The sequence below is a fragment of the Nothobranchius furzeri genome, chromosome 6 (assembly GCF_043380555.1).
Source record: "Nothobranchius furzeri strain GRZ-AD chromosome 6, NfurGRZ-RIMD1, whole genome shotgun sequence".
NCBI classification, from domain to species: Eukaryota; Metazoa; Chordata; class Actinopteri; order Cyprinodontiformes; family Nothobranchiidae; genus Nothobranchius; species Nothobranchius furzeri.
In genome coordinates this window covers 48,648,060-48,673,476 of record NC_091746.1, presented here as the reverse complement: position 1 = coordinate 48,673,476, position 25,417 = coordinate 48,648,060, and the positions used below count along the sequence as shown (strand labels likewise).

At 40.9% G+C, this 25,417-nt stretch overlaps 1 protein-coding gene across 1 annotated transcript in view; it reads right to left on the bottom strand.

The window, feature by feature from the left end:
- bcr (BCR activator of RhoGEF and GTPase) overlaps positions 1 to 25,417 on the bottom strand; it is a 115,288-nt gene that overhangs the window by 19,744 nt on the left and 70,127 nt on the right. Inside the window, exons 2-5 of the mRNA XM_015977145.3 lie at positions 22,552 to 22,736; positions 11,704 to 11,808; positions 10,243 to 10,428; positions 1,737 to 1,844 (exon numbers count right to left, since the gene is read on the bottom strand). Of these exons, the coding sequence (XP_015832631.3) occupies positions 1,737 to 1,844; positions 10,243 to 10,428; positions 11,704 to 11,808; positions 22,552 to 22,736 (584 nt within the window). The remainder of the gene's footprint in view (positions 1 to 1,736; positions 1,845 to 10,242; positions 10,429 to 11,703; positions 11,809 to 22,551; positions 22,737 to 25,417) is intronic.

The following is a 25,417-nucleotide window of genomic DNA, read 5'->3' as shown; positions in this document are numbered from 1 at the left end:
TGACCCCGCGAGGAAAGTTGACTATTGAGCAGGGTTGGTGGTTTATTGCTTGGGTCCATGTGGCAGGGGTGAGGTGGTGCTCACTCCTCACCCCTGCCACATGGACCCAAGCAATAAACCACCAACCCTGCTCAATGGTCAACTTTCCTCGCGGGGTCACACCCATTAGGACAGTGGGAGGGTTAAACAATTAATAAATAAGCAAGTTTACATTTGCACTTCTATAATGTGCATAAAGTTAACAAACCAATCCCCGAGTTCATCCTGTTTCCTTTCATGTTGGATTAAATTCGACACCTGGAAGTGCAGATTATTTTTAGGCACCAATCCCAAAGACGACACAACCAGTACAAACAGACGAGCATAGGATTAGTAGCTGGAAACTTGTGTTTCGTAAAAAATGTATAAAACATACAGGATATATACAGCTTTTATCCTGCTGATCTGTGATGAGGACGAGATCAAGCCTCGGTGACAGAAAACAGAGAATTCACAACATCTCATGCTCCTCTGCTCTCTTCCTTTTAAGCAACAAACAATATTGCAAGTGCAGAAGAGCTATGCTAAATCACTTCTGGCTGTGTTTGTATAGAAAGGTTCAGCAGCACATTAAATTTTAATGCATGCAAATGATAAGGCTGTGCAGATGTATAATGGGAGTGTGCTTTTTCAACTGAAACTCTCAGAAAATAACCACTGGATGTTTGGAGCTAACTCAATTCAAAATGGTCGAGCTAATCAACATAGCTGTAACAAACAGTTTAATGTATATAGAGCAAACATTTGGTGTCATAGTAGCTAAGAGTCACCTCCATCACAGCCTCGGCGTGAAAACGGATCGGGTGAGAGCTTTGTTTCCATTATCAAAGTACTCATGAGCTCCTTGAACAGATTTTAGTGAAACTACTAGAAAATCTTCACTGGATGAGTGTCCACAACTAACTACTGCTTGGAGTCATTTAAATTAAAGCTAGCTCATATAGTGAAGAATCTTAGCCAGCACAAAAACGTCCTAACTAAGTCTAAAAAACCTTGAGCTAAACCTCGGTAGCACTTGGGCAGAGAGTCATCGTCAGACACCCGGGGCTGTTTATTGCTTTAAATGAGATATGATTAAACAAACTGTGAGAATCTAATAGATCCTTTAAAGTTAAAGTCCATAGTCATCATCACACATTGGTGAAATCACATCTCTGCATTTGACTCATCCCCGTGGAGAGCGGTGAGCTGCAGCAGTGGAAATAAGGCTGGGCGATATGGCCTTAAATCTATATTGTGATATAATCTGAAGCATGTGCGATAACAATATTTATTGTGATATATTTTTTCCTCTGTTTATATATGTCAAAGTGACATGCTTTTAAAAATCCTCATATGGCAAATATATTGCAGCAGAATAAAGACGTCCATAAAGAAGGCTCCTCCTCCTTCCTCTCCATGCTTGCAGTCACTGCCATTCTGTTGCCCCAGTGTTGGCATGGGTGCACATCTTATTGACGACATGTGTTACCGCGAGATCATGATAGAGCCAAAAACTCTATCATTACCCAATTTTATATCGTTTCTACCATATATCATTTATATTGCCCACCCCTAAGCGGAACTATATGATGGTTTAACCCACAATCCAACCCCTTAAAGCTGAGTGTCAACCAGCTTGTCAAGCATTTGGTTCCATTTCTAAAGTTGATGGTTTGACCCAACCATGGATTGCAACTCTCTTCTTCTGGTTTTACCTCTGAGATCTCAGCAAACTGCGTGTTGGCCTGGCAGCACTTCTCTGCCGTCTCTACAGCCAGCTCGTAGTTGTCCAGGAACGCCCGGTAAACTCCTAGCTGGCTGGCCTGATGGTGAGCAGGGAAAAAGGAGGAAGAAATAAAAAAACATATTGTCAAATGTTAGTTGGAAGAAAAAAAGTTGGTTTTAGTGCAGCGGCAGTAAATCTCTAAAGTTCACTTCAACCTTGAAAGTACCAAAAGGCAATAGTGAGATGTAATTTTATATCTGAGATTCAGTCCAGTCAGCAGAGTCTGAGAGGCTGAGAATGGCCAGCAAATAATCAAACCCAACAACCTGCAAGAGGAGAGAGACTGATCAAAACAACGGTGTTTAACAACGGTGGTTCCTGCTGCTCGCTGCCATAGCAACTAGCCAGACCTGCACTGAGCTGGGGTCGAGTAATTAATGACTGGTGTAACCGAGGCTATGATAGCACATTTAGGAAGTAGGATGATTGAATTCAATTCCAGCAAACGCTGCCTGTCAGGCCTGCGATTCATCTCAGCGGAGAACAAAAGGACAATCAATTCTTCTAGACAAAAACCGCCAGAGAAGCAGGGATGAGCTCTGTGTGAGTCGTCATGAGCCCCCCCCCCCCACACACACCCTTAACATGACAAACATTTCTAACCATCTTACCTGTACACGAGTTAACACTGAAATGCTGCATATTTGCTGCATTTTAGACCATTTATGAGCATCCGTAAAGAGGTTTGATTTATTTTGTTTGTTTCTATCAGTTATGATCAAAAAGGAGTAGTCAGGAGGGACTGAGGGGTTTAGTGTCTGATCAGCTGGTCAGATGCACAGGAGGACCACAGGGCACTGTCCTCTCACTGCTCCTTTTCACTCAGCACAACTCAGACTTTCAATATAAGACAGAGTCCTTTTATTTCAGACATATGAAGAAGACTTTGCAGACGTTTAGTGTTTCAGAGATGGACAATAGAGCGCAGCAGCATCACATCCATTGATTGTAAGGTGCAGATAACGCTGCAGGTTGGGTCTGTTCTGGGGAATGCTCTGGAGCCTCTTGAGCCAGTAGTGCTAAGATACAAGAACATGATGTTTAGCCCTGAGCATCCTCTTCTCCAGACAGTTATTTAACATCAGAGTGTCTTAAGTCAGAGGCTTCTGCAGATTTGCTGCAACACAGATTGATACAAAAGATCCTTCCTGCCCACAGCTAGAACCAGCTACAATAATATTTTGAAAATACTTAAATAATTAACTAAAAATAAATAAAAATCTGGGAAAACTTGCTGCTGCTTGAAATTTGAACATATAAAAGTGACAAAAAAGGATAATCCCTTTGACATCTTTTCTATTTAGTTTTAGGAAGTTGGAAAGTGCAGAATAAAGTAAGACAACATGTGGGAGTGGTTGGTAACCAAATCTGGAATAAAAGGAGGAGATTGCAAACTAACAGATACTTATTTGAGACCTGTGATTATATTCAATCAAGAGAACTTGAACAGTTGTTGCAATTTATTTAAAATTATGACCACGAGGGGCATACACATGTCACACTTACTAGTTCAGTTTGATTGCAAATTTCTCAGTTTTCTTGAAACTAGATGCCATAATCACAGTCCAGAGATACTGGCCTGTTCAGTAGTGTTCTAGAGGCATGCCTGTGTTATTATAGACAGGTTGTTTCACGGACTGCATTTCTTAAAACAAATATTTTTTTTAGAACAGAAGTTCACAAAAACTTCAGTTTCTTACCAAAAAGCATGGCAATTACACCTTGTGACATACTGAATAATACAAATATCACCAAAAAGAGAAAGAAATGCCTCAGCGACTGATTTACTGATTTTATTACTGTTGCTTTCCCCAATGGGTTATTAGCAATTGTTGTCAGATCTTGATGTCTGTAGATTGTTTCAATGCACTGTAACGTCCAGCAATGGTCAGTTTTCACCTAAAAACCCACCGGTCACCGGAAGACATGCATTCCATTTTCTAAGGTGGATTTCCCATTCGACCTTCCAACAAGCAACAAGGTTCTGCAAACCTTGTTGACGTTTCAGGAGGAACACGATGTCAGCCTGTGTTCCCAAACAAAGCCTTCTTCTGATAACACCGCAGGATTCCCAATGCCTCTGAATAAAGTGACTATTTTCAGCTCATATGAGTTAATCGATTGTGAAATGGAATGAACAAATGTTATATGAAATGATCAATAATGTTTTGATTAATCTGTGCTTAAATTAATAAGGTTGATTAATCTGTGCTTGAATTACTGAAGTTTGAAATAAATATTATTATGGTATGATTAGTAATTGTAGATTTAACAAGTGAATCATTATCTACACTCAGACACAAGGTTCATTAGAGATAAAGTTACGTTAAACGTCATGTCATATAGATATTTTCTTAGCCACAAATCAGAACATCCTGTATCTGAAAGAAGCGTGACGTTCTGAGGTTTGCTTGTGAACATCCCTTAACATGGCACGTCCCGGTTGGCCAAGAAATCATAATATGAGAATATTAAAAGACAGCTCACTACATGGTGAGTCAGTTCTAGAGAAAGCTACGGACAGGCCATCCAAAGCGAACCCTCTTTAACCCAAAGCTTTCGACAAGCTAAAAGCTGCCTACAGCTGACACAGCAAAACGGTTCCTTCAGCTTTTCAGAAACAGCTGCTCTAGATGCAAATGATTTAATCTATCTGTTGTGATCCGGGAGACAACTCTGGACCGACCTGGTTGTACTGCGGCCTTTTCTACAACTTCGGTACCTTGGAGTCACCCGACCCCTCCCGACATCTCAGATCCGAAAGGGAGGTCTCCTCAGGGGTATGTAGAACACAGCCAGATTGCATCTGATGCAATTTTGATAAGAACCAGCTTCATAGTTTAATGCAAACCAAATTCTTTGAACACCCAGAACTCAGTTCTTCTAGATACAAGGTTCTGATAAACACACACCATTAAATCACCATACATCACATCCCATCCACTTAGATTCATCCATCACAGTCGTCCTGTTTAACTTGTCATGTTTTTATTTGTTTAGAAAATACATTTCTTATCTTTTATAAACCTGACTCTGTCTGAATTGAGACGAAGTGTGTTTGATCCCTGAAAAAGCAAAGAATCCTAGAATCTTCTGATTAAACATCCAAAGACCAAGCAGGTTGATATTCTACAATTATATAGAGTATCACAGCCTATTGGCCATAAGTAAAGGTAATATATTAAGCTTAAAAGCACAACATTTACCACTCTACAGCACCGTTTAGGGTCCTGACCCAAACTCTGAACAACTGCTATAGAACATGTGTAACATATTTATATATTCACCAGTTCTGGGTTCTTTTTTAATTTCCTATTTCTGCAACAGAGCCAGAATCAGTCCCAGTAATCCAAAGCTGTAGAAAAATAATCATCAATCACAAAGAGCAAGAAATAAAAAATTGCATACTAATTTGCTAAATCCACAAAAGCTTCAGACCATGAGAGAAAAAGCTTGACAAACTAGATGGAAAGGTACTACATCTGCCCTCGGAAGGCCCAGGGCAAGAGAAACAGCCAGTGGAAAGGCTCCAGAAGTGTTGCCGAGCAATGATGTAGCCTTGAGTTGCTCAGCGACATGCATGGATAATAAACTTTACACGGCAAGACCGAAGACCGTAAACATTTTCAACTAAGCATCAATTGTTAGGAACTCTCGAGCAGCAGAACTGTCCCAAATTGATGTCTGGCACACTACTGAGAAAAAAAGAAAGTAAAAAAAGAAAATACTGTTGCTTTTGTTATTTAGCAATTTTGTGTCCTCCCTTGGGCCAAACAATCTTCACCACAGCAGAGGCCATCCAGAGCATGACGGATAGACTGCGGAGGTAACAGGGAGCCCAAATGCCTCCCAACAACATTCACAACGCCTCACATAACGGCATGAATACAGCTCACCCAACACAGCAACAGCGCCACAGCAGAAAATGGCTTTGAGCGATGAGAAAGTGCTTAGGAGTTTGGATTTCTCGGCTCAGATTTTACCCGTTTGAGAGGAGGTGTGTGATCCAAAGTAGAAAACTTTGTTACCAAAACAGGACCGGGACAGACTCCAGTGGTTATAGACAGAGGAAGAAATTAGACTTGGTTTTGGAGCTCCTGGACATATTTTCTTAAAAAGAGAAAAGATAAATGTTTAATCTACTTTTGTACTGATGGGGACAAAACATTTAAATTACAACCACAGCTAACTGTAGCTAGCTACATGCTAGCACCTCTGTTCTGGTTTTTGTGATAAATATTTCTAAACTGGTTACTTAAAAAACAGCCAAGGACCTTTTTGTTTTCCACAGCGTGAGAGCTTATTGGAGCCACATCATCATTCTAAACTGATATAGTTAAGTTTGGTTGTTTTTAACCACTTTATTGGGTACACCTTGCTAGTACCGGGTTGGACCCCCTTTTGCCTTCAGAACTGCCTTAATCCTTCGTGGCATTGATTCAACCAGGTACTGGAAACATTCCTCAGAGATCTTGGTCCATATGAACATGATAGCATCACACAGTTGCTGCAGATTTGTCGGCTGCACATCCATGATGGAAATCTCCAGTTCCACCACATCCCAAAGGTGCTCTATTGGATTGAGATCTGGTGACTGTGGAGGCCATTGTAGTACAGTGAACTCATTGTCATGTTTAAGAAACCAGCCTGAGATGATTCGAGCTTTATGACATGGAGCATTATCCTGCTGTAGTAGCCATCAGAAGATGGGTACACTGTGGTCATAAAGGGATGGATGTGGTCAGCAACAACACTCAGGAAGGCTGTGGCGTTGCACCAATAATAAATTAGTACTAAGGGGCCCAAAGTGTGCCAAGAACATGTCCCCCATACCATTACACCAACGCCACCAGCAGCCTGAACCGATAATACAAGGCAGGATGGATCCATGCTTTCATGTTGTTGATGCCAAATTCCGACCCAGCCACCTGAATGTTGCAGCAGAAATCGAGATTCATCAGACCAGGCAACATTTTTCCAATCTTCTATTGTCGGATTTCTGAGTCTGTGCAAACTGTAGCCTCAGTTTCCTGTTCTTAGCTGACAGGAGTGGTACCCGGTGTGGTCTTCTGCTGCTGTAGCCCATCTGCCTCAAGGTTTGACGTGTCGTACCTTCAGAGATGCTCTTCTGCATACCTTGGTTGTAACGAGTGGTTATTTGAGCTACGTTGCCTTTCTGTCAGATCAAACCAGTCTGGCCATTCTTCTCTGATCTCTGGCATCAACAAGACATCTTTGCCCACAAAACTGTTGCTCACTGGATGTTTTCCTTTTTTGGACTGTTCTCCAAAACCCCAGAGATGATTGTGCGTGACAATCCCAGAAGATCAGCGGTTTCTAAAATACTCAGACCAGCCCGTCTGGCACCAACAACCATGCCACGTTCAAAGTCACTTAAATCACATTTCTTCCCCATTCTGGAGCTTGGCTTGAACTGCTGCAGATCATCTTAATCATACCAACATGCCTAAATGCAATGAGTTGCCACCATGTGATTGGCTGATTAGTAATTTGTGTTAACAAGCAGTTGGACAGGTGTACCCAATAAAGTGGCCAGTGAATGTATGTGTTGATAGAAAAATCACAGATATACCAGTTTTGGTCCTACAGCAAATGCTACATACTACTCACAAACCACTTCCACTCATGGATATTCCCCGCTCAGAGGAGAAATCTCACCAGATAGAATGTGACTTCAAAGTAAACAAACATGGAGGAAGAGTGTGCATGGCAACTTCCATCACCTTGCTTTCTGACTGGCCACATGTCACATTTTTTCTTTAAAGGTCAACTTTATTCATAATTTTAATACACTTGCAGTGGTCTCTAGTATGAACAAATGCCTTAGAAGTAAATTTTTTCAGAGGGAAAAAAGCTCAGCTGTGCCTGTTTGAGGACGTAGAAGTCAGCAGGAGGAGAAAGTAGCTTCAGACAACAGGTTTTAGAATTTATTTCTAAATATTTGGACATCTCACCTCAGATTGGATAACAGCAACGCAACTCTACCACTGACGTGCAACGTTGACATTTTATCTCCACAAATAACACAAGCCTGAAGGAGTTCTGCCCTGCTGTGGAGTTGCTAATGCTGATGGTTAGCTTCAACCTGCCGAGATGTTCTCTGCTGTTTCCTGGACACTAAACCAACAACAGCCTTCCCCGTTACGAGTCAAGGCTGGTGAGTCCATGAATGCTAAGGTACAGTGTGACGTAGATCTGTCAAGCTTTTCTAATCGAATGTTTTTCATTTTCAAAATAAATGAGTAAAATATTGTATCTCAGTGAACTTGCTCTTCAAAAGAAACCAGTTAGAGACAAAACTGGCTCTGGTCTATCACTGGTTCCAGTTTGATGAAACTCTGACTGTATATTTGTTGGTGATAAGCTGCTAACAACAGTTAGTAGCCTATTTATAACATCAAATATTGATGGGATTGGTTAACCCTACAAACTATTGTTTTGTTAGTTTATTGCACCAGTTGAGCCCTTTCAGTCCAGCCCAGAGTGGCGAGTCACGACATCAGCAACATGAAAACCCTGCAACATGCTGTTTTTGTGTGTCTCATCTTTGGAAAGCACAGTCAAAGCTGGTGTAACAGACCTCCATGTCTGAAGCTTGTGTTTTGCAGCTGCAGCAACACAACTGTGAGTTTGCCCCATTTACCAGCCTTCAAACACATCTTTCTGATGCTCACACTCATATCCCCGTCAGCGACACTTTGCCTTTTGCTCTTTTCTTTCCGTCTCTCATCTTCCCCGTTCTGATGTTTCACGACTCCTAAGCCAGCACAAATTTTGGAGTCATGGTGAGACGGCTCTACCGGAGTTGCAGCAGTCAAAATCTGCTCGACTTGTCAGCTCCCATCCCTTCACCGACATCCCTACCCCCACTAATACTCATATGCATCACCTCTCCGCTCCTATTTAATCTCTCTCCTCCTCCTTTAAGAGGATGGGCTGTCATGCATCATTTTCCCACCTCTTTTTGTAGGCTCAGCATCTGCTTCTTTAGATTTTTATTAACTACAGTCTGGTGAGGAACAAGACTGAGTTTGAGCAAATGTGTGAAAGCTAAAGTGTCAAAAAAGGATATATTAAAGAGGAAACAGCAGATAATGATAGAAAACTGAAAAAGTATTTTAGTAAATGAAACAACAGAGCCTAAAGGAGGAAACTGTGTTCACATAAAAAAAAGCCTAAATTCTAATTTCAAAATAAATGTTTTTTTCTAGAACCAAAATTCAGAGTTCCCCTTAATTTGCCTAACACATTTAACTCTCGGATTTTGAAGTGTGTCGTCCTTCTGTTACAATTTACATGCTAAATGTGCGCAAACACTCCCAGATGCTGCTGACAGTCAGCAACCCCTCCACTCACCATACCCGTACAGCACAAGCGCTTCATCATAGTTGCTCGAAACGGCTCCTGCATCAGTTACATTAAATGTAAAATCTGTCTTTAATATGATGATTGCTCCCACTGGATCCCAACTGACATTTTTCTGCAGTTGCACATTTGCAGGCAACGGATACAAATTAAATTCAAACTTCTCATCTGGAGCCCAAAGCAAGCCTCCCGAGGTAAATTAATAAGATTTTCTGTGTGTGCATGTGGGTGTGTGTGTGTGTGTGTGTGTGTGTGTGTGTAGAAAGTGGTTCCTATTTATAGCAGCTTCTTCAAGACACAAAGCACACAGTGCTGTGATGGCCTCAGCTGCCTGAGGCAGAAAGGGGGCATTGTGAAGCCCTGCACCCCCCTCTGTGTGTGTGTGTGTGTGTGTGTGTGTGTGTGTGTGTGTGTGTGTGTGTGTGTGTGTGTGTGTGTGTGTGTGTGTGTGTGTGTGCTGAAGCATAAATGAGTCTACAAGAGGGGATAGAGGCATGGCGTGTGAGATGGGAGACAGCAGTGGGAGAGGAGAAGCAGCGTTTCTCAGAGAATTAACAAATGATTCATTGTGAGTTAATTGACCCGCTGTGAAAATGATTAAATAGAACCGGTGTACTGTACATTTGGCACTGACTCTCTTTAGAAGAAACTGCGGTGGTGCAGCATAGCGAGCAGCTGTTTAGGCGGAAATGGGGAGAGAGATAAGGGAATACAGATTCAATTAGTCCAAAGAGAAACATTTATAAAAAAATATTTAATTTATTCCCTTTTTTAATTGAGTGGATCAAATATAGCTGCCATCTGACTGAACAAACATTATGTTGAACAAGGCCACAGAACATCCAGAACAGACTTTTGGCCTGACCAGTGTTGTCGCTTTAAAAGGACACTAGGAACAACCCTCCTGTTCGTTTTAATAAACAAACCTTTTCCCTCCTCCTTGCTGTGTGCCCGTGTTTTCAAACCAGCTGACCACATATTAAAGGCACACTTGGCTGTCTTCTGTGCATTTAGCTGCTTTTACACATGCACGCACATACACTTCTCACCAGTTTCTGGAAAAGATCCCCGACTCTCTGGTGGTGGCTCCACTGCTGGACGCGGGGCAGAAGGCCGTCGTAGAACTCCTTGTGGATCTCGTAGAGCTCAGGCACTTTGAAGAAGATGGTTTCTATCTGGGCCACAGTGAGCACAGGCTGCGACGTTGTAGCAGCTGCCTTCAAAGGCTTCATGGGCTGGAAGGAACAAACAGGGGAGCCAACACACAGTAAGTAAAAAAAAAACGCTCTAAAGCGCAGCTTTGCCGGACCTTCAAGCTCATTAATGTGGGGAGCAAAAGGGGTTGAAGCTGCCTTACAGGAAGATGTTTTGCAAACCTAAAGCAAAATTTTAATCAGATTATAGCAGCAATAGCTGCATGAATTAAGTTAAAGCAGCAAACATGCAGCCCATGGAGACAAGGAACATATTCAAGAAAAAACTCAACATGAATAAATGAGGAGAAAAACACAATAACAGATGTTCCTGCGGTACAATAAAGCCTGACAAAGCCAATTTCATTCTGGTAATGTCTAAAGATGAAAAAGGAAAACAAACCTGACAGCAAATTTCATACATTAACTCAGTGGCTACACCAAGAAAACATGAAGAAATGCTCGTTCCCCTAAAGTGGAGGGATCTGGTGTTGAGTGAGCTTTGTTGGTAGAGCCAGCTGGTTTGAATCCCCAAGTGTGTCAAGGTCCAGGTGCTCCCGTTCCCTCCCACTAACCCAAAACATGCACGTTGAGAAAACCGAAAATTCTAGATTGTCCCAGATTGCTGTGTGTGCGTGCGTGTGTGTGCGTGCATGCGTGCGTGCGTGCGTGCGTGTGCGTGCGTGTGTGTGTGTGTGTGTGTGTGTTCACACTGCATGCCCCAATGCTCAATTCCAAAGTTTTCCTGAGATAAAAATGTTTAATATTTAAAGTGCATCTTTCACGTTAAACACACGTTGAAGCCCTTATATTGTAACAGGTCTAAACTTTATATTTTCATTTTCAAAAAGGAAGATATTTGAAAATAAAAGGTCCTATTATTGTTCCAACTAGGTTCTCCAAGCTCATCTGCTTAAAAACAACGCCTCTTGCTGGAAACCTAAAGTGACGTCGCTCAAGGAAAGTGTTCCTAACTTTGGCCATAATTTATCACAGGGTTAGAAAAAAAATCACAATGTGAATTTTATCCAGTATTGTGCAACCCTAATGGCAATCAATTTAAATAATGTCAAACGTGTGATTAAATGCATCCCACTCTCCCCAAAATGTCTACTTTTTAAGAATACCTGCATTTCCCTTATGGACATGATGTTGAAAAATCAAAACAGGAAAATCTGAAGGACAACAGATCAAATGACTGAGTCAAAAATGACTCAACTTTATCAATAATCAGTGTTGCTTTGTTCATGTACAGAGGAAGGTTTGTATTAAGTGTTTAATGTGTGTGTATATTATGTGTAAAGTGTGTGTTCTCACCAGCAGCAGAGCCTCTAAGTGGCTGAGATATGATTCTTCTGTGGACAAGATCCCGGACAAGACCCACTTCCTGGTCTCCAAACCTTTTTCCAAGTCGCATTCAGTCTGTAAAAATACATATAATAGAGTTTCAACAATATGCCCCTAATAGTTAGTTTTTTCCCTTCTATTCTACATTACTTTATCGCAGAATCTCTAAATGTGTTCATTTTTTTTTTTAATTTAAAACGTGTTTCATTTAGATGCTGTAAGGGAAAGAAACAGTAAAAAACTGGAATTAGTGGTGTCCAGTTTGGGGCTCCCTGTGAAATGGTTGAAGGAAAGCTTTTTGCAACAAATGCATATTTGAAACAAACAAGCAAACAAACAAAAAAGACAACTCCCTAGCAGTTTCCCTGTTCCCCTTCAGCTGAGTCAAAGCTCAGAGAGGCACAGACATGAGAGAAAACAGAAACAGAGAAATTCCTCAGGCTGTCTTGTTTAACCACGAACTCTGAAATAACTTAAACAGACAGGGTCTCCCATGGAAGGAAAAAAGGGCTGTGGTACAAATATGAGCATGTTAGGGACCAGCCAAAATAAGGAGGATAAAACAGCCAGAGAGATGAAGAAGGTTAAAAATATCAGAAATAGAATGAAGACATAGCAAATAATGTAAGAGTTTAACAAGGAAAAATATCATTTATATTTATTTATATACTGAGTTTATCCATGTGTGTGCGTGTGCGTGTGTGCGTGCGTGCGTGCGTGTGTGTGTGTGTGTGTGTGTGTGTGTGTGTGTGTGTGTGTGTGTGTGTGTGTGTGTGTGTGTGTGTGTGTGTGTGTGTGTGTAAAACCACCTGCACTCCTACATCTACATAATAAATCTTCAGTGAATCCCAAGTATGCATAAATGTGCCACAGTAATGTTACGCAGAACCCTCACAAGCTGCATTTACAGTCATACATGTACTGGGAGAGCTGTGACATCTGTGGGTGTTCATGTGTTTGTTTTAATGACAGAGTGATGTGTGTGTAACCCCGTTTCCATGGCCACTGGATGAGTGGATGCCGGTACAGATTTCTGGGACTTGTTCAACCTCAGAAGGTTATGAAACCCTCTGGGAACCGGAAAGGTGTTCTTTATTAGTAAAGATGGTGTCAAGACGCCTTCACTATATATTATCTTAAAGTGACAGTATGTATTTTTCCTGGCAATAGGGGGAAGGTAGATACCTAAATTGTTGCAAGCAATCAGTTTATTTTTTGTGTTGGAGTAAGACCTTACCAACAGATGCCCATTAGGATCAAAAAGCCCGGGGGAGTGCAAACTTTAGCAAACTAATGAGCACATCAGACTCCCTTTCATCACTAGCAACAAGTGAAGAAGTAAATGTGTAAAACAACATTTAAGAATGAGGTGGTGCCCAGGAAGTGACACGAGTCCACCACCGTGATGGGAGTGTCAGACAGGGTTATGGGGGGAGTGGAGTTGTGTGCTTCCTTAAGTCCACAACAACCTCCGCTGTCTTCTGTGCGTTTAGCACCAGGTTGTTGTGGCTGCAGGACACCAGTCGTTTGACTTTATTTCTGTATGCAGGCTCATTCTCATCAGAGATGAGTCAGATGACAGTGGTATCATCTGCAAAATTGATAAGCTTGACAGACTTGTGGTTGGACGTGCAGGGAGAAGAGTATAGAGGAGACAACACAGCCCTGAGGGGAACCGGTGCTGATGGTCTGCAAGCCCAAAACATTCTCCCCAGCCTTTAAAGTGTCAATGTGTAGTTTACCTTTAATCTCTGCAAATGCAGGACCTTGAGCAGATCCAAAAACGGCTGTGCCAGAAAACTAAAATCAGCATTGCCTTCACTTGATGGAATTAACTGAAGGACCATCAACATCTGAGGAGTAGTGCTGAGCTCACATGCTTTCTGCTCCAAAGGTAACAACATTTACTGTAATGTTTTTTTAAACTAGCAAGAGTAACAGCGATATGGTGTAAAACTAACATTGTTGTAAAAGTTGTTGTAAAAGCTCACACAATAATTCCTGGAAGTAGCATTTTGCTATTCTAAGAAGTTCTACTGATCCATCTTCCAGATGTTTTATCTTAGTCCTTTGTTTTAAATGAGTCTTAGTCATTGCACAAGACTACATTATTATGATAATGTAGGAAAAACTACTCAAGCTACCTTAATTCACAAGAAATATTCTGCAGGTTAACATTTTACACCCAGATTGCCAGATATCAACAAGCAAATAGAATTTCACATCATGTTTATTATTTTTATTCCACGTCTGACAAGGTTCATGGATTAGGTCCAGTAATGAATGATAACATGACTACAACCTCTTGAACGTTAGCATTAATGCTAACTGTTTTGCATTTACATGCTATCTGATAGCAGCTCTCTCTTTCTGTGCATCTTAGCCACTGAATTGTCTGAACATTTATTATAATGCATATACAGTGGGGCAAAAAAGTATTTAGTCAGCCACCGATTGTGCAAGTTCTCCCACTTAAAATGATGACAGAGGTCAGTAATTTTCATCATAGGTACACTTCAACTGTGAGAGACAGAATGTGAAAAAAAAATCCATGAATTCACATGGCAGGATTTTTAAAGAATTTATTTGTAAATCAGGGTGGAAAATAAGTATTTGGTCACTTCAAACAAGGAAAATCTCTGGCTCTCACAGACCTGTAACGTCTTCTTTAAGAAGCTTTTCTGTCCTCCACCCGTTACCTGTATTAATGGCACCTGTTTGAACTCATTATCTGTATAAAAGACACCTGTCCACAGCCTCAAACAGTCAGACTCCAAACTCCACTATGGCCAAGACCAAAGAGCTTTCGAAGGACACCAGGAAAAGAATTGTAGACCTGCACCAGACTGGGAAGAGTGAATCTACAATAGGCAAGCAGCTTGGTGTGAAAAAATCAACTGTGGGAGCAATTATCAGAAAATGGAAGACATACAAGACCACTGATAATCTCCCTCGATCTGGGGCTCCACGCAAGATCTCATCCCGTGGGGTCAAAATGATCATGAGAACGGTGAGCAAGAATCCCAGAACCACACGGGGGACCTGGTGAATGACCTGCAGAGAGCTGGGACCACAGTAACAAAGGTCACCATCAGTAACACACTACAACGGCAGGGAATCAAATCCTGCAGTGCCAGACATGTTCCGCTGCTGAAGCCAGTGCATGTCCAGGCCTGTCTGAAGTTTGCCAGAGAGCACATGGATGATACAGCAGAGGATTGGGAGAATGTCATGTGGTCAGATGAAACCAAAGTAGAACTTTTTGGTATAAACTCAACTCATCGTGTTTGGAGGAAGAAGAATACTGAGTTGCATCCCAAGAACACTATACCTACTGTGAAGCATGGGGGTGGGAACATCATGCTTTGGGGCTGTTTTTCTGCTGAGGGGACAGGACGACTGATCCGTGTTAAGGACAGAATGAATGGGGCCATGTATCGTGAGATTCTGAGCCAAAACCTCCTTCCATCAGTGAGAGCTTTGAAGATGAAACGTGGCTGGGTCTTCCAACACGACAATGATCCCAAACACACCGCCCGGGCAACAAAGGAGTGGCTCCGTAAGAAGCATTTGAAAGTCCTGGAGTGGCCTAGCCAGTCTCCAGACCTCAACCCCATAGAAAATCTGTGGAGGGAGTTGAAAGTCCGTGTTGCTCGGCGACAGCCCCAAAACATCACTGCTCTCGAGAAGATCTGCATGAAGGAATGGGCCAAAATACCAGCTGCTGTGTGTGCAAACCTGGTAAAGACCTATAGTAATCGTTTGACCTCTGTTATTGCCAACAAAGGTTATGTTACAAAGTATTGAGTTGAATTTTTGTTATTGACCAAATACTTATTTTCCACCCTGATTTACAAATCAATTCTTTAAAAATCCTGCCATGTGAATTCATGGATATTTTTTCACATTCGGTCTCTCACAGTTGAAGTGTACCTATGACCTACTGACCTCTGTCATCATTTTAAGTGGGAGAAATTGCACAATCGGTGGCTGACTAAATACTTTTTTGCCCCACTGTAAGTAATGCACAGTTCTTACATACAGCCTTTTCAGTGTGCATCTTGATTCATCTACTGCAACTCATATGAATGTAGAGTGAGGAGTTGCATTCTAAATACAATATCTATGATCCACTGAGATCAAATGGAGTTTTAGTTTCCAAATTACCTTTAAACAGCAATTATAAAAGCTAGCATCTAGAGCTAGTCACGTAAAATGTGTCAGTGCATCTCCTCCGGATACACTTTAGAAAAGATAATGAGATTGTTTTATCAACTGTATTCTTGCAGCATCAGAAACTCAACTATATTTATACAGCCTTTGTTTTATTACATGTAGTAGTGCATGTTCTGTTAATAACCGAGGTCAGGAGGGAAAGCAGTAAGGGTTAGTACATTTAAATTCAAGCTGCTATAACTAAGACAAGCCAGCACAAAGTACACAAAGTGCATTTCACTTTATAAGCATTACTGGCTCTAACACAATTATCTCCTCTAGTGTACTCATCAATTCAAGTGCAATCGGTTTGCACGTTTTTTTTTCAAGTAAGGTCGACCAACCAGGTTTTACAGTGTACGCTGTAAAATATTATTTTAGATAGATTTTTTTGCTTTACTTTTTTAACTGACCAATCTTTATGATGAAAGTAATGTTTCTCTGTTTATCATTATTACTAAAATATAAAATATATAAAATGTGCATTACTCAAAAAAGCTGCAACAGACCTGATCATCGTTTCAAATAATTTGGTCTGTTAAATCTACTTCCACAGGGCCCTAAACCCAACATGTTATCTTCATCAAGTAATAAATAAATATATTCATCCAGTCAAGCAGCCAAGAAAACGTACAGCACATTAACAGGTTGTTAACAAGGTTTCTTTTATCAATCTTCTTAAGATTTTATCGCTTTACAAATGCAACCTGATTCATTTACAAGGTTTAGCCTCCGAAAGCACTAACTACACACTGAAAGTAAACACAGCTGACACTTCCTTTCTCTTCTTGTGTGGATAAAGCTGCTTTATCACCTTCGCTCTGCATTTATTCTTTGTCCAGTTCCTTTAAAGAGATGACTGAATAATAGATCTGTATAATTTAGCTTTATGAGATAAATAATATCTGTAGAAGCAAAATCCAACTTTTAAAGGGAGTTTTTGGACTTTTGAATTTTTATGCTCGCGATTGCCCCCTCAGGCCAAAGGCGTAACGGTAACTTCAATAGTAGGTTCGTGCAGGAGGCGCGCATGCTGTACGTGCACACTCCTCAACGAAAATAACAGCTGAGACAGTCCCGTGTGTGTGTGTGGCTCGGAGGACAGAAGAACACAGCAAATTAATAAAAATAATGTGCCTCTGTCTCTGCAGCTGTACTTTCTCATAGGCCAGTCGAACTTGCAGTGTGTGTGTGTGTGTGTCCCCCGGAGGACAGAGGACAGGAGAACACGCAGCTAATTAATTAAATAATTTGGTTCTGTACCTTTCTCTTCAGCACAGCTGGCAAAGGTTTATGATGGGTCAGTCCTCCTGCATGCTCAAATCATTCCCTTCCCTTGCTTGAAAAATTGCTCCAAAATGAAAGTTGAATCCACATCTTTTTTTATCTGTGAATTCAAAGCCGTTCGGCGAGTCTCAAATAAAAATTTGGGCGTCTTACTGTTAAAAAATATACCATTAATGTAAAAAAGAAACTCCAAATAAATTATGTTCACACCCAGAATCCAAAACAAGTCTACTGCATGAGAGTCAGACATCTTACTCAGTGAGCTAAAGCGCCATTAAACATTAAGTGTATCTGTAACATTTATATCCTTGATGACAGCAGAAACATCAATCCAAAGAACAGATCGAGCGAAAATGGCTATTTTGTTGCTAATTTGCAGGAAATATCTAGAAGAAAGTTCTATAGAAAGTAGCTAAGGGTCCCCAGAAATGTAGCTAGGTTTGTCGACTAGGCGTTAGGAACAGCGACAAAGTCGCTGAGTTGGCACTGCCTCTCTCTCTGGTGCTAAAACTACAAATGGCAAAAGCTACGAGCGTGAACGCGCATGAAGCAGCCTGCTCGACCCGAGCATCTCTCTTTTTCTGTGATTGTACAGAAAAACAGGCAATCACAGTAAAAATGCCAGGGCTCATTCTACAGGACCAGGGCATTGCAGGAGAATGTATGAAGAAGAAATTTATTATTTCTTTACATGTTTTGGCTGTCAAACTTCCTTATAGTCCCTTTAAATGTTAGCATGTGTAAAACAGAAAAATGTTCCACCTGAGGGCGTAACTTTAAGTGTTTCTGAAGTAAATAAGTAATGCACTTATGATTTGATCACACAAATGTAACAACCGTCACCTCATACACACAGCCTGCAGCAAATTATAAAAAATGGAAGAAATTCCATGCTGAGCAACGCATCCGTCTTAGAGGAAATCCTTGTGGGAAAAAAAAGTGGTTCACATCAACAAGGAGGAAACTTTAACACCCGACTAGACAGGAGACATTAAGGGTTTGTTCAAGCCTTAAGACCCCAGACGACTCCCTGAGGAAGAACCAACATCTCTAGACGTACCATCTTTTATTCATCACCCTGGCAACTAATGAGCCCATCTCTGGGTTCATGGTGAGGGGGTGTCTGTCTGCATATCTCAGCTCGCATACCTGAACTCACACACACCTAGGCAGGACCTCTTTGCAGTTTGATTTGCTTTCTACTTGTTTCCGAGTGAACTTTGTTCACAGAAGCGTACGACTCAGCAAAAAAGGCACAACAACGGAGCTCAGGGGGCTTACATTTGAATCTAATCACAAAGCTTCTCATGAATTTTTGAAGATTTTATGTCTAATTGTATAAAACAGTAAGAACATAACAAGAGAGGATGAAAATCAATACCTATAAAAGTAACTGTATTTTTTTATTTAGGTTTTTCTAATTGTTGTAATCCAATATTCTTTGCAGCATCATGTTCTGCAGTCACTGACTTCCTGAAATGTCCATTATGATTTATCCTGTCTTATATGTCTTGTATGTAAAAACATGTTCCTAACAGTTTTTCTTTTTTTAAAATGTATATTGTTGTCTGTCTTATCTCTTTTAACATTAACCTGCCAGAGGACTGCAGATGGAAATTAGCCTAAGTTTACAATCTGGTATATTTTTAGTTGTATTGCTGTTCATAAATATGCATTGTCCTCTCTTTAAATAAATAGCTAGTAAGTTACAAACAACATTATTACTTCATAATTAGGACTTTTAAAGTACAAAACAATTGTAATTAGAACTTCTCAGAATTTTAGGCAAGTGTTTTTATTACCAGTAATCTCCACATACCATAATTTTTCATAGCAAAATTTCACCAGAAATAAAAAAAATATCTATTAATTTTAAATGAGGTGTCTCCCAGCACAGAATCTTGTTTCCCTTTTTGCTTTCTGTCACAAAAACAGAACATTAATAAAGTTGCTCAGATCTGTTCATGTGAGTTTCTGTAGATGATCACAGTGCAGAGTGACAGTTTGACACAGATAATAGAGTTCTTACCTTTGGCCTGGGAAAACACGAGAGATTGTGCTGTCTGATATAAAATACAGAAGGTAGGTCAACAATAGAGATCAGGAGTAGGGTTGTCACGGTATGAAAATTTAACCTCACGGTTATTGTGACCAAAATTATCACGGTTTTCAGTATTATCGCGGTATTTTTTAAACGGTGTTGCATATGTTCAGAAAGCATTGATAGTCCTGTTCTACACAAACTGAAATAGTTTTGAAAAGGTTTAACAGTGTTTATTAAACCTAAAATAACACAAGCCTTAGCAAAAGTGCAACTTTTCACAAGTAAAGGAACACATAGCTTATTGTTCTGGAACATGTTACAGTAGTCAGTGCAGGTTTAAATTATACAAATCCAAACATTCAAAACATAAACAATATGTAAACAAATCAAAGAAACACCACTTGTTTTCTCATATACTTGTTTTCTTCATTATCAAAATGAAAATCTAAAACTCCAGTCCACACTTGACTTGAGCACTGTACAAGTCAACCTTAAAAAATATGTATTTAAAATAAATAGCCACTTTAAACAAATTACTAAAATAACTACTACACTATGTAATCAAATCCAAATGTTCAAGTATAAATGGCATTGAATAAGTAAACAAATCAATGACAAGGAACTAATTGTATATTTCTCTTCATCATCAACAAATAAGATGCTTCATCCAGCAACAGGGTGTCTGTGACACGGTTTAAATGCTGGCAGAGGACGCTGCGGCTGCAGTATGTAGTGACTCGTTGCATTCTCTCTCAACCAAAAGTCCTCACGTCATGCATTTAAGCTAAAATGCTAATGTTATCTTACCTTGCACTGGCTGTAGAGACGTGGGTGATGGTCATGCAGATGTGCCATTAGATTCGAAGTGTTGCTGCCTTTTGCAGACACTTGTTTCCTGCACGTTCTGCAAACGGGATAGCAGTCTTCTATTAACTGTCCCTCAGCATTTTTCAGAAATCCAAAATATGCCCATACTTCCGATTTAGTCTTCTTTGAGGGCTGATGGATGTCCTGGGCGCTGCCGTCTCCTCCTTCGGCCATTATTTCAGCTTCAAAGTTTTGGTGCCGTTGCAAATTAAAAAGTGTGTGTGCGCGCTGCAGGAACTTCAGCTGAAGCGACGGTGGCTGGTAAGGGTCACCGCGCCTAAACCGCGGCCACGGTAAACCCACCGAGATAATTTAGTTTTTTAAAAACTGGACGGTTATTTTTATTGTCAACTTTTTTACCGGGGTTTACCGCTATACCGGTTACCGTGACAACCCTAACCAGCTATTCCAACACCGATCAATGGAAAAAAAAAAAAAGCCATCTTTGGTCTTGGCTGTGCACAGATTAGCTGTGTCACAAACCCTATTTCTACAAACATAGGCTTTTCAGAAAGCGGGTAAGACATTAATTATTTAAAGCTTTAACAGAAACATACTTGAAAATGTCCCTTTAAACTACATTTTAGTTGGGTGTAAAACACAAAGGCAGTGCTGGTGTCTGTGTAAATTATTTTTTTCTGGAAGCTAATAAGCACAGTGCCAAGCCATGCAGGGAGATTTGATTTCCAGCGCTGATTATTTTGTGGTTTAGTGCTGACAGAGCAGGAAGGAGAGAAACAGCAGTCTGCTTTAATGTGTGGAAGTTCAGGGTGAGTGGTGGGGCAATAATGGCCGCACGATGCTTAAGATACAAACCGTTTTATTTTACATCAGGGCTCTAAATCTGTCTGAACACCTTTGCTACCAGCCACATTTTAAAGCCTTAAAAGAACAATAAACCTCAAAAAGAAACATGCTTTTGTAAGAGTGAGAAAATCATTTACATAAATGCACAGATGGCAGCAACAAAACCATCATGGTGGCTGACTTCTAATCATTTCCTCTTTGGTGCTAGAGCAAGTCAGACTGGGACGAAAACGAGGAGTTGAAAATTTAAAAAAGCAGCCTTGCTGGTGATGACTCATCGCAGTGACATCATCCAACCATCAGCTCTGACTGCACCAACCACAGCATGTCTGGATTCTGACTCACAGATAAGAGACTGATGTTTGAGGAGGAGTGATGGGAGGGCAAATAAAGGACAGTAATATCAGCTATTGAAGGCCTGTCTGGCTGTGGGGATAAATTATTATTATGCTGCTGTTTAGAGGTCAACCGATATTGGTTTTCCTATTGTCGATGCCGAGGCGTAGGAGACATGGTCAGTCGTACATGGCCGATGTGTACTGCTTATTTTTACGGGCTGATTTCCATGGCTGACATCTAAACATTCTCCATCTTTTTTTCATGCTAAAAAATCCATTTAAATAAAATTCTGCAACAGGAGGCTTCTAGGTGGTGTGCCTGACTTAAAATCGGCTTTACTAATGCAAATATTGGCCGATATATAAAAAATGGTAAATATCGGCTGATCGATAAATCGGTCTATCCCATTGTTGTGTAATGTAATAATGTAGTTAGTCATGGCCTTTGTCTTTAAGATGTAACTTTATTTTTCCCTGAAAGAGAAACAAAATCTATAAAGTTACTGTAAAGTCTGGCCATTTGAACCCCTGTTGGCTACTTACCCACTGGATCACCAATCCAAGCTTGAAGGTGTACTATTAATTTTACATTTCAATAAATCTTCACTTGTGATTTGACATCTTTTTTATATCCTGAAGACTAAACGTTAGCAGCCAAAAAGAATTCATACATATCCCGTGTGTGTATGTTTAGGGAAGCCCTTTATGGGTATTTTTTTATCTGACTGAAAGGGGAATTGTCTCCAGTTCTTGCAAAGATCGCCATTGGACTAAAATTCTGCAAAGGCTGCAAGGGCACTGCAGACAAAAGCCACTTTAGCAGATTTCCTCCTTGATTCTACCTGATGCAACAACATGTCTGATATAAACAGCCTGATGAGAGAGAAAATATACTGCAAGAAACAAAACTGGATTAAAAATGGATCACAGGTGTAGATTGGTACAGAATCCATATTTAATTTTATTCTCGTGGTTTGTGCGTTGATGCACCCTCTGAAGAGCAGCGGCTGGTATAGATCACTGGTTTTCTCTCCACAGAGAGCACAAAGCAGGAGGAGAGGGAAGTCAGTGACGGAGTGATGGGGCTGATGGGTAATTCAGCCAAATGCCCTTTCTCGGAAAAGCCGGTTATTTTAAGGCAAGTGGACTGACTCAGTCTCTGCTTCCTTCTGGGGTTACGAAGTTGCCAACAACAACAACAAAAAAAAAGCATAAAGAACTCTTAGCTCATGATGGGTGCTGACAATGTGGCACACTGACCGACTTGGAGGACTCGAGAGATCCAGAGGAGAGCGTGTCCCGGCTGCTTCGGCTCTTGGAGCTGAGGTGAGGAGAGGACGATGGCGAGTCGTCGATGTACGGGAGGATGTCGTGGTGCCGTCGCTGCTCCTCTGCCCGGTCAGCATCGAAACCATATGATGGAGGCGTCCCGGTGAAATGACCATCTGTCATATAGGAGAACAAAACGACTGAGTGTTAATTTTTTCAGCTTGCCTTCAGTGATGTCTTTTCTGATTTGCTATGACTGGATTTTATTCTAGGGAATACGACTAAAACACTCTAAATATAACTTATACATATTCTAAAAAACATACAGAAACATAATCGCTCAATAATCACCCATTTAATAGCAAATATCGCCTTTTCAGGGCTGTAAATTATTAAAACGTAGGCTTGTTCTAGAGCTTTCAGCATGGGGAGTCGTGTGCTACGTCTGCTGATTGGCTTCATGCTCTCAGAAGATTGCCAAGTCTCACAGAGTTAATTTCCAAAGCTAATTAATGCAGCTCAGGAAACTAGCGCACATGAAATTAATTCCTCTTGCATATTAGTTCATGTATTCACATTAAAGCATAAACGTTGGAGAAGGAAGGATTGTAAGAAAAAAACTCAGCTAACAACTGGTTCCAACAGCTTGAATGTAACATCTCAGGAAACAGTTTAAGCAACCTGGGAAAATATCAGCCCTCTCAGCACAATGTTCTTCCTCTCATGGTTGTGAATGCTGCTTTGTACCGAGTGGAGTGATAAAATCAGTGAGCTAAAATCACACAAACAATAAATTAACCAGGAGCGACTTGTTTTAATGAGTTCCGCTCAACGAAGTCGTGGGTTTCACCGACGCTGGAACTTACGGTTTCCTTTAAACGCGTTCTCCTACAGAACAAAGCGAGTACAGTCAGCAGTTCGGGGAATGTTTGGTGTGTAACAACTGAAGGGAAAGATCTCTGACGATCTCTAAAAGGCTTTTCCTTATTTCCTCTAACTCCTACGAGTCCAAGGAGCTGCAGTTGTATGTGTGCCAGATGCACTTTCTATGTGCTGACTCAGACTGGAGACATAAAACAGCCACTGTCCAACGTCCCAGACACGTCCAACCAGACTCCCCTTCATGTCCCCATTAATATTAACAATATTCAGCTTTACAGCTCAATGAATGCTACAGACAACAGCCAAAACAAAAGTCATAACAGAATAAATCCGTCCAGTGTGCCTAGTGACTGTTTGACATTAAGCCCATCCATTTTTTCTTCAGCATCCCCCTCCCCCTCCCCAGGTGCCTGTGGGTGGGTGCTGCCCCTCGAGCTTGCTTTGACCAAAACCACCCTGCCAGCACCAACATGGAGACTCTGTGTGTGGCAAACAGCCTCCTCCTACAACGCCAAACCACACTGGGCAGGGTAGTCCTCACTGATTCGTGGCTCATCTAAAAATACAGGGTGTGGATGTGAAAATAAACAGCAACACCAAGAGGGAAGTGAGTGAGGATAGTCCAGCCTTGTTTGTTCTAACCCCACCTCTGAGTGTCTGTTAGGAGTGATGTGTTGTGTGGAATGTTGTTTTGTGCCCACAGGCCCAGAAATACCGAACAAAACAAATATTTTACACTTTAACCACCTTCTGGGTAAAATGAGGCCAAATCACACTTCAAACTTCAATCATGACGAATAACAATAAGAATTCTGGTTTTCAGCAGTGAAACAAGAACATCAAGAATGTTTTACTTATAAGGTTCCCCAGAAACACCTCCATCTGATACCTCGAAGCACCAGGTTTGAATGGAGGATAGATTTTGAAGTATTTAATTGGGTCATCCATAGCCTGTGGCTCTCTCCGTGACTGGTCCAACAATAATGCCTGACACAGAAATGATCACTTTTATCCTTTATTTCCTGTTTTATGGACCTTTTATAATACAGATGAAATATGAAGAACTTTAATATGGTGTAACAGTTCATTTATTTCAGTAATTCAACTTAAAAGAAGAAACAAATACATATGACATTTCAAGTCTTTATTTGTTATAATTGTGATGATTATGGCTTGCAGCTGATGAAAACCCCACACTCAAAATCTCAGACAATTACAATTTTGTGAAAAGGTTCAATATTCTAGACTCAGCTAATTCTAATTCTAATCAGCTAATGAATCCAAAACACCTGCAAAGGGTCCATAAGCCTTTAGGTCTCTCAGTCTAAGCTGTGTTACTGAAATAAATAGACTTTTGCACCACAGTTTTATTTATCCAGTTTAACAGAGTTCATAAAAAATAGATTTTAAAAAAGTTCTATAAATTTTAGTTCTCTGAGATAATAATAATAATAATAATAATAATAATAATAATAATAATAATAATAAGGCATTGAACTTATATAGCAGCTTTTCTAGACACCCAAAGACGCTTTCACACACTGCTAGAGATGGTAAGCTACTTGTAGCCACAGCCGCCCTGGGGAGGTCTGACAGAGGCGAGGCTGCCATTTGGTGCTGTCGGCCCCTCTGACCACCACTAACACAGGCAAGTTGGGTGAAGTGTCTTGCCCAAGGACACAACAGCAGGATACCCCTGGCGGGAGCTGGAATCGAACCCATGACCCTCCGATCATGAGGCAACCCGCTCTACCACCTGAGATACTGCTGCCCCAGATGAACTGGAATTAGCTGAAAATGCTGGTCAGAACTGTTCAAGAGTTAGAAATTGGTATAGGCTCCGACCACCAGAATCAGTGTATTCTGAGAAAACACGCGCACACGCACACACACGCACACACACACAGAGAGAGAGAGAGAGAGAGAGAGAGAGAGAGAGAGAGAGAGAGAGAGAGAGAGAGAGAGAGAGAGAGAG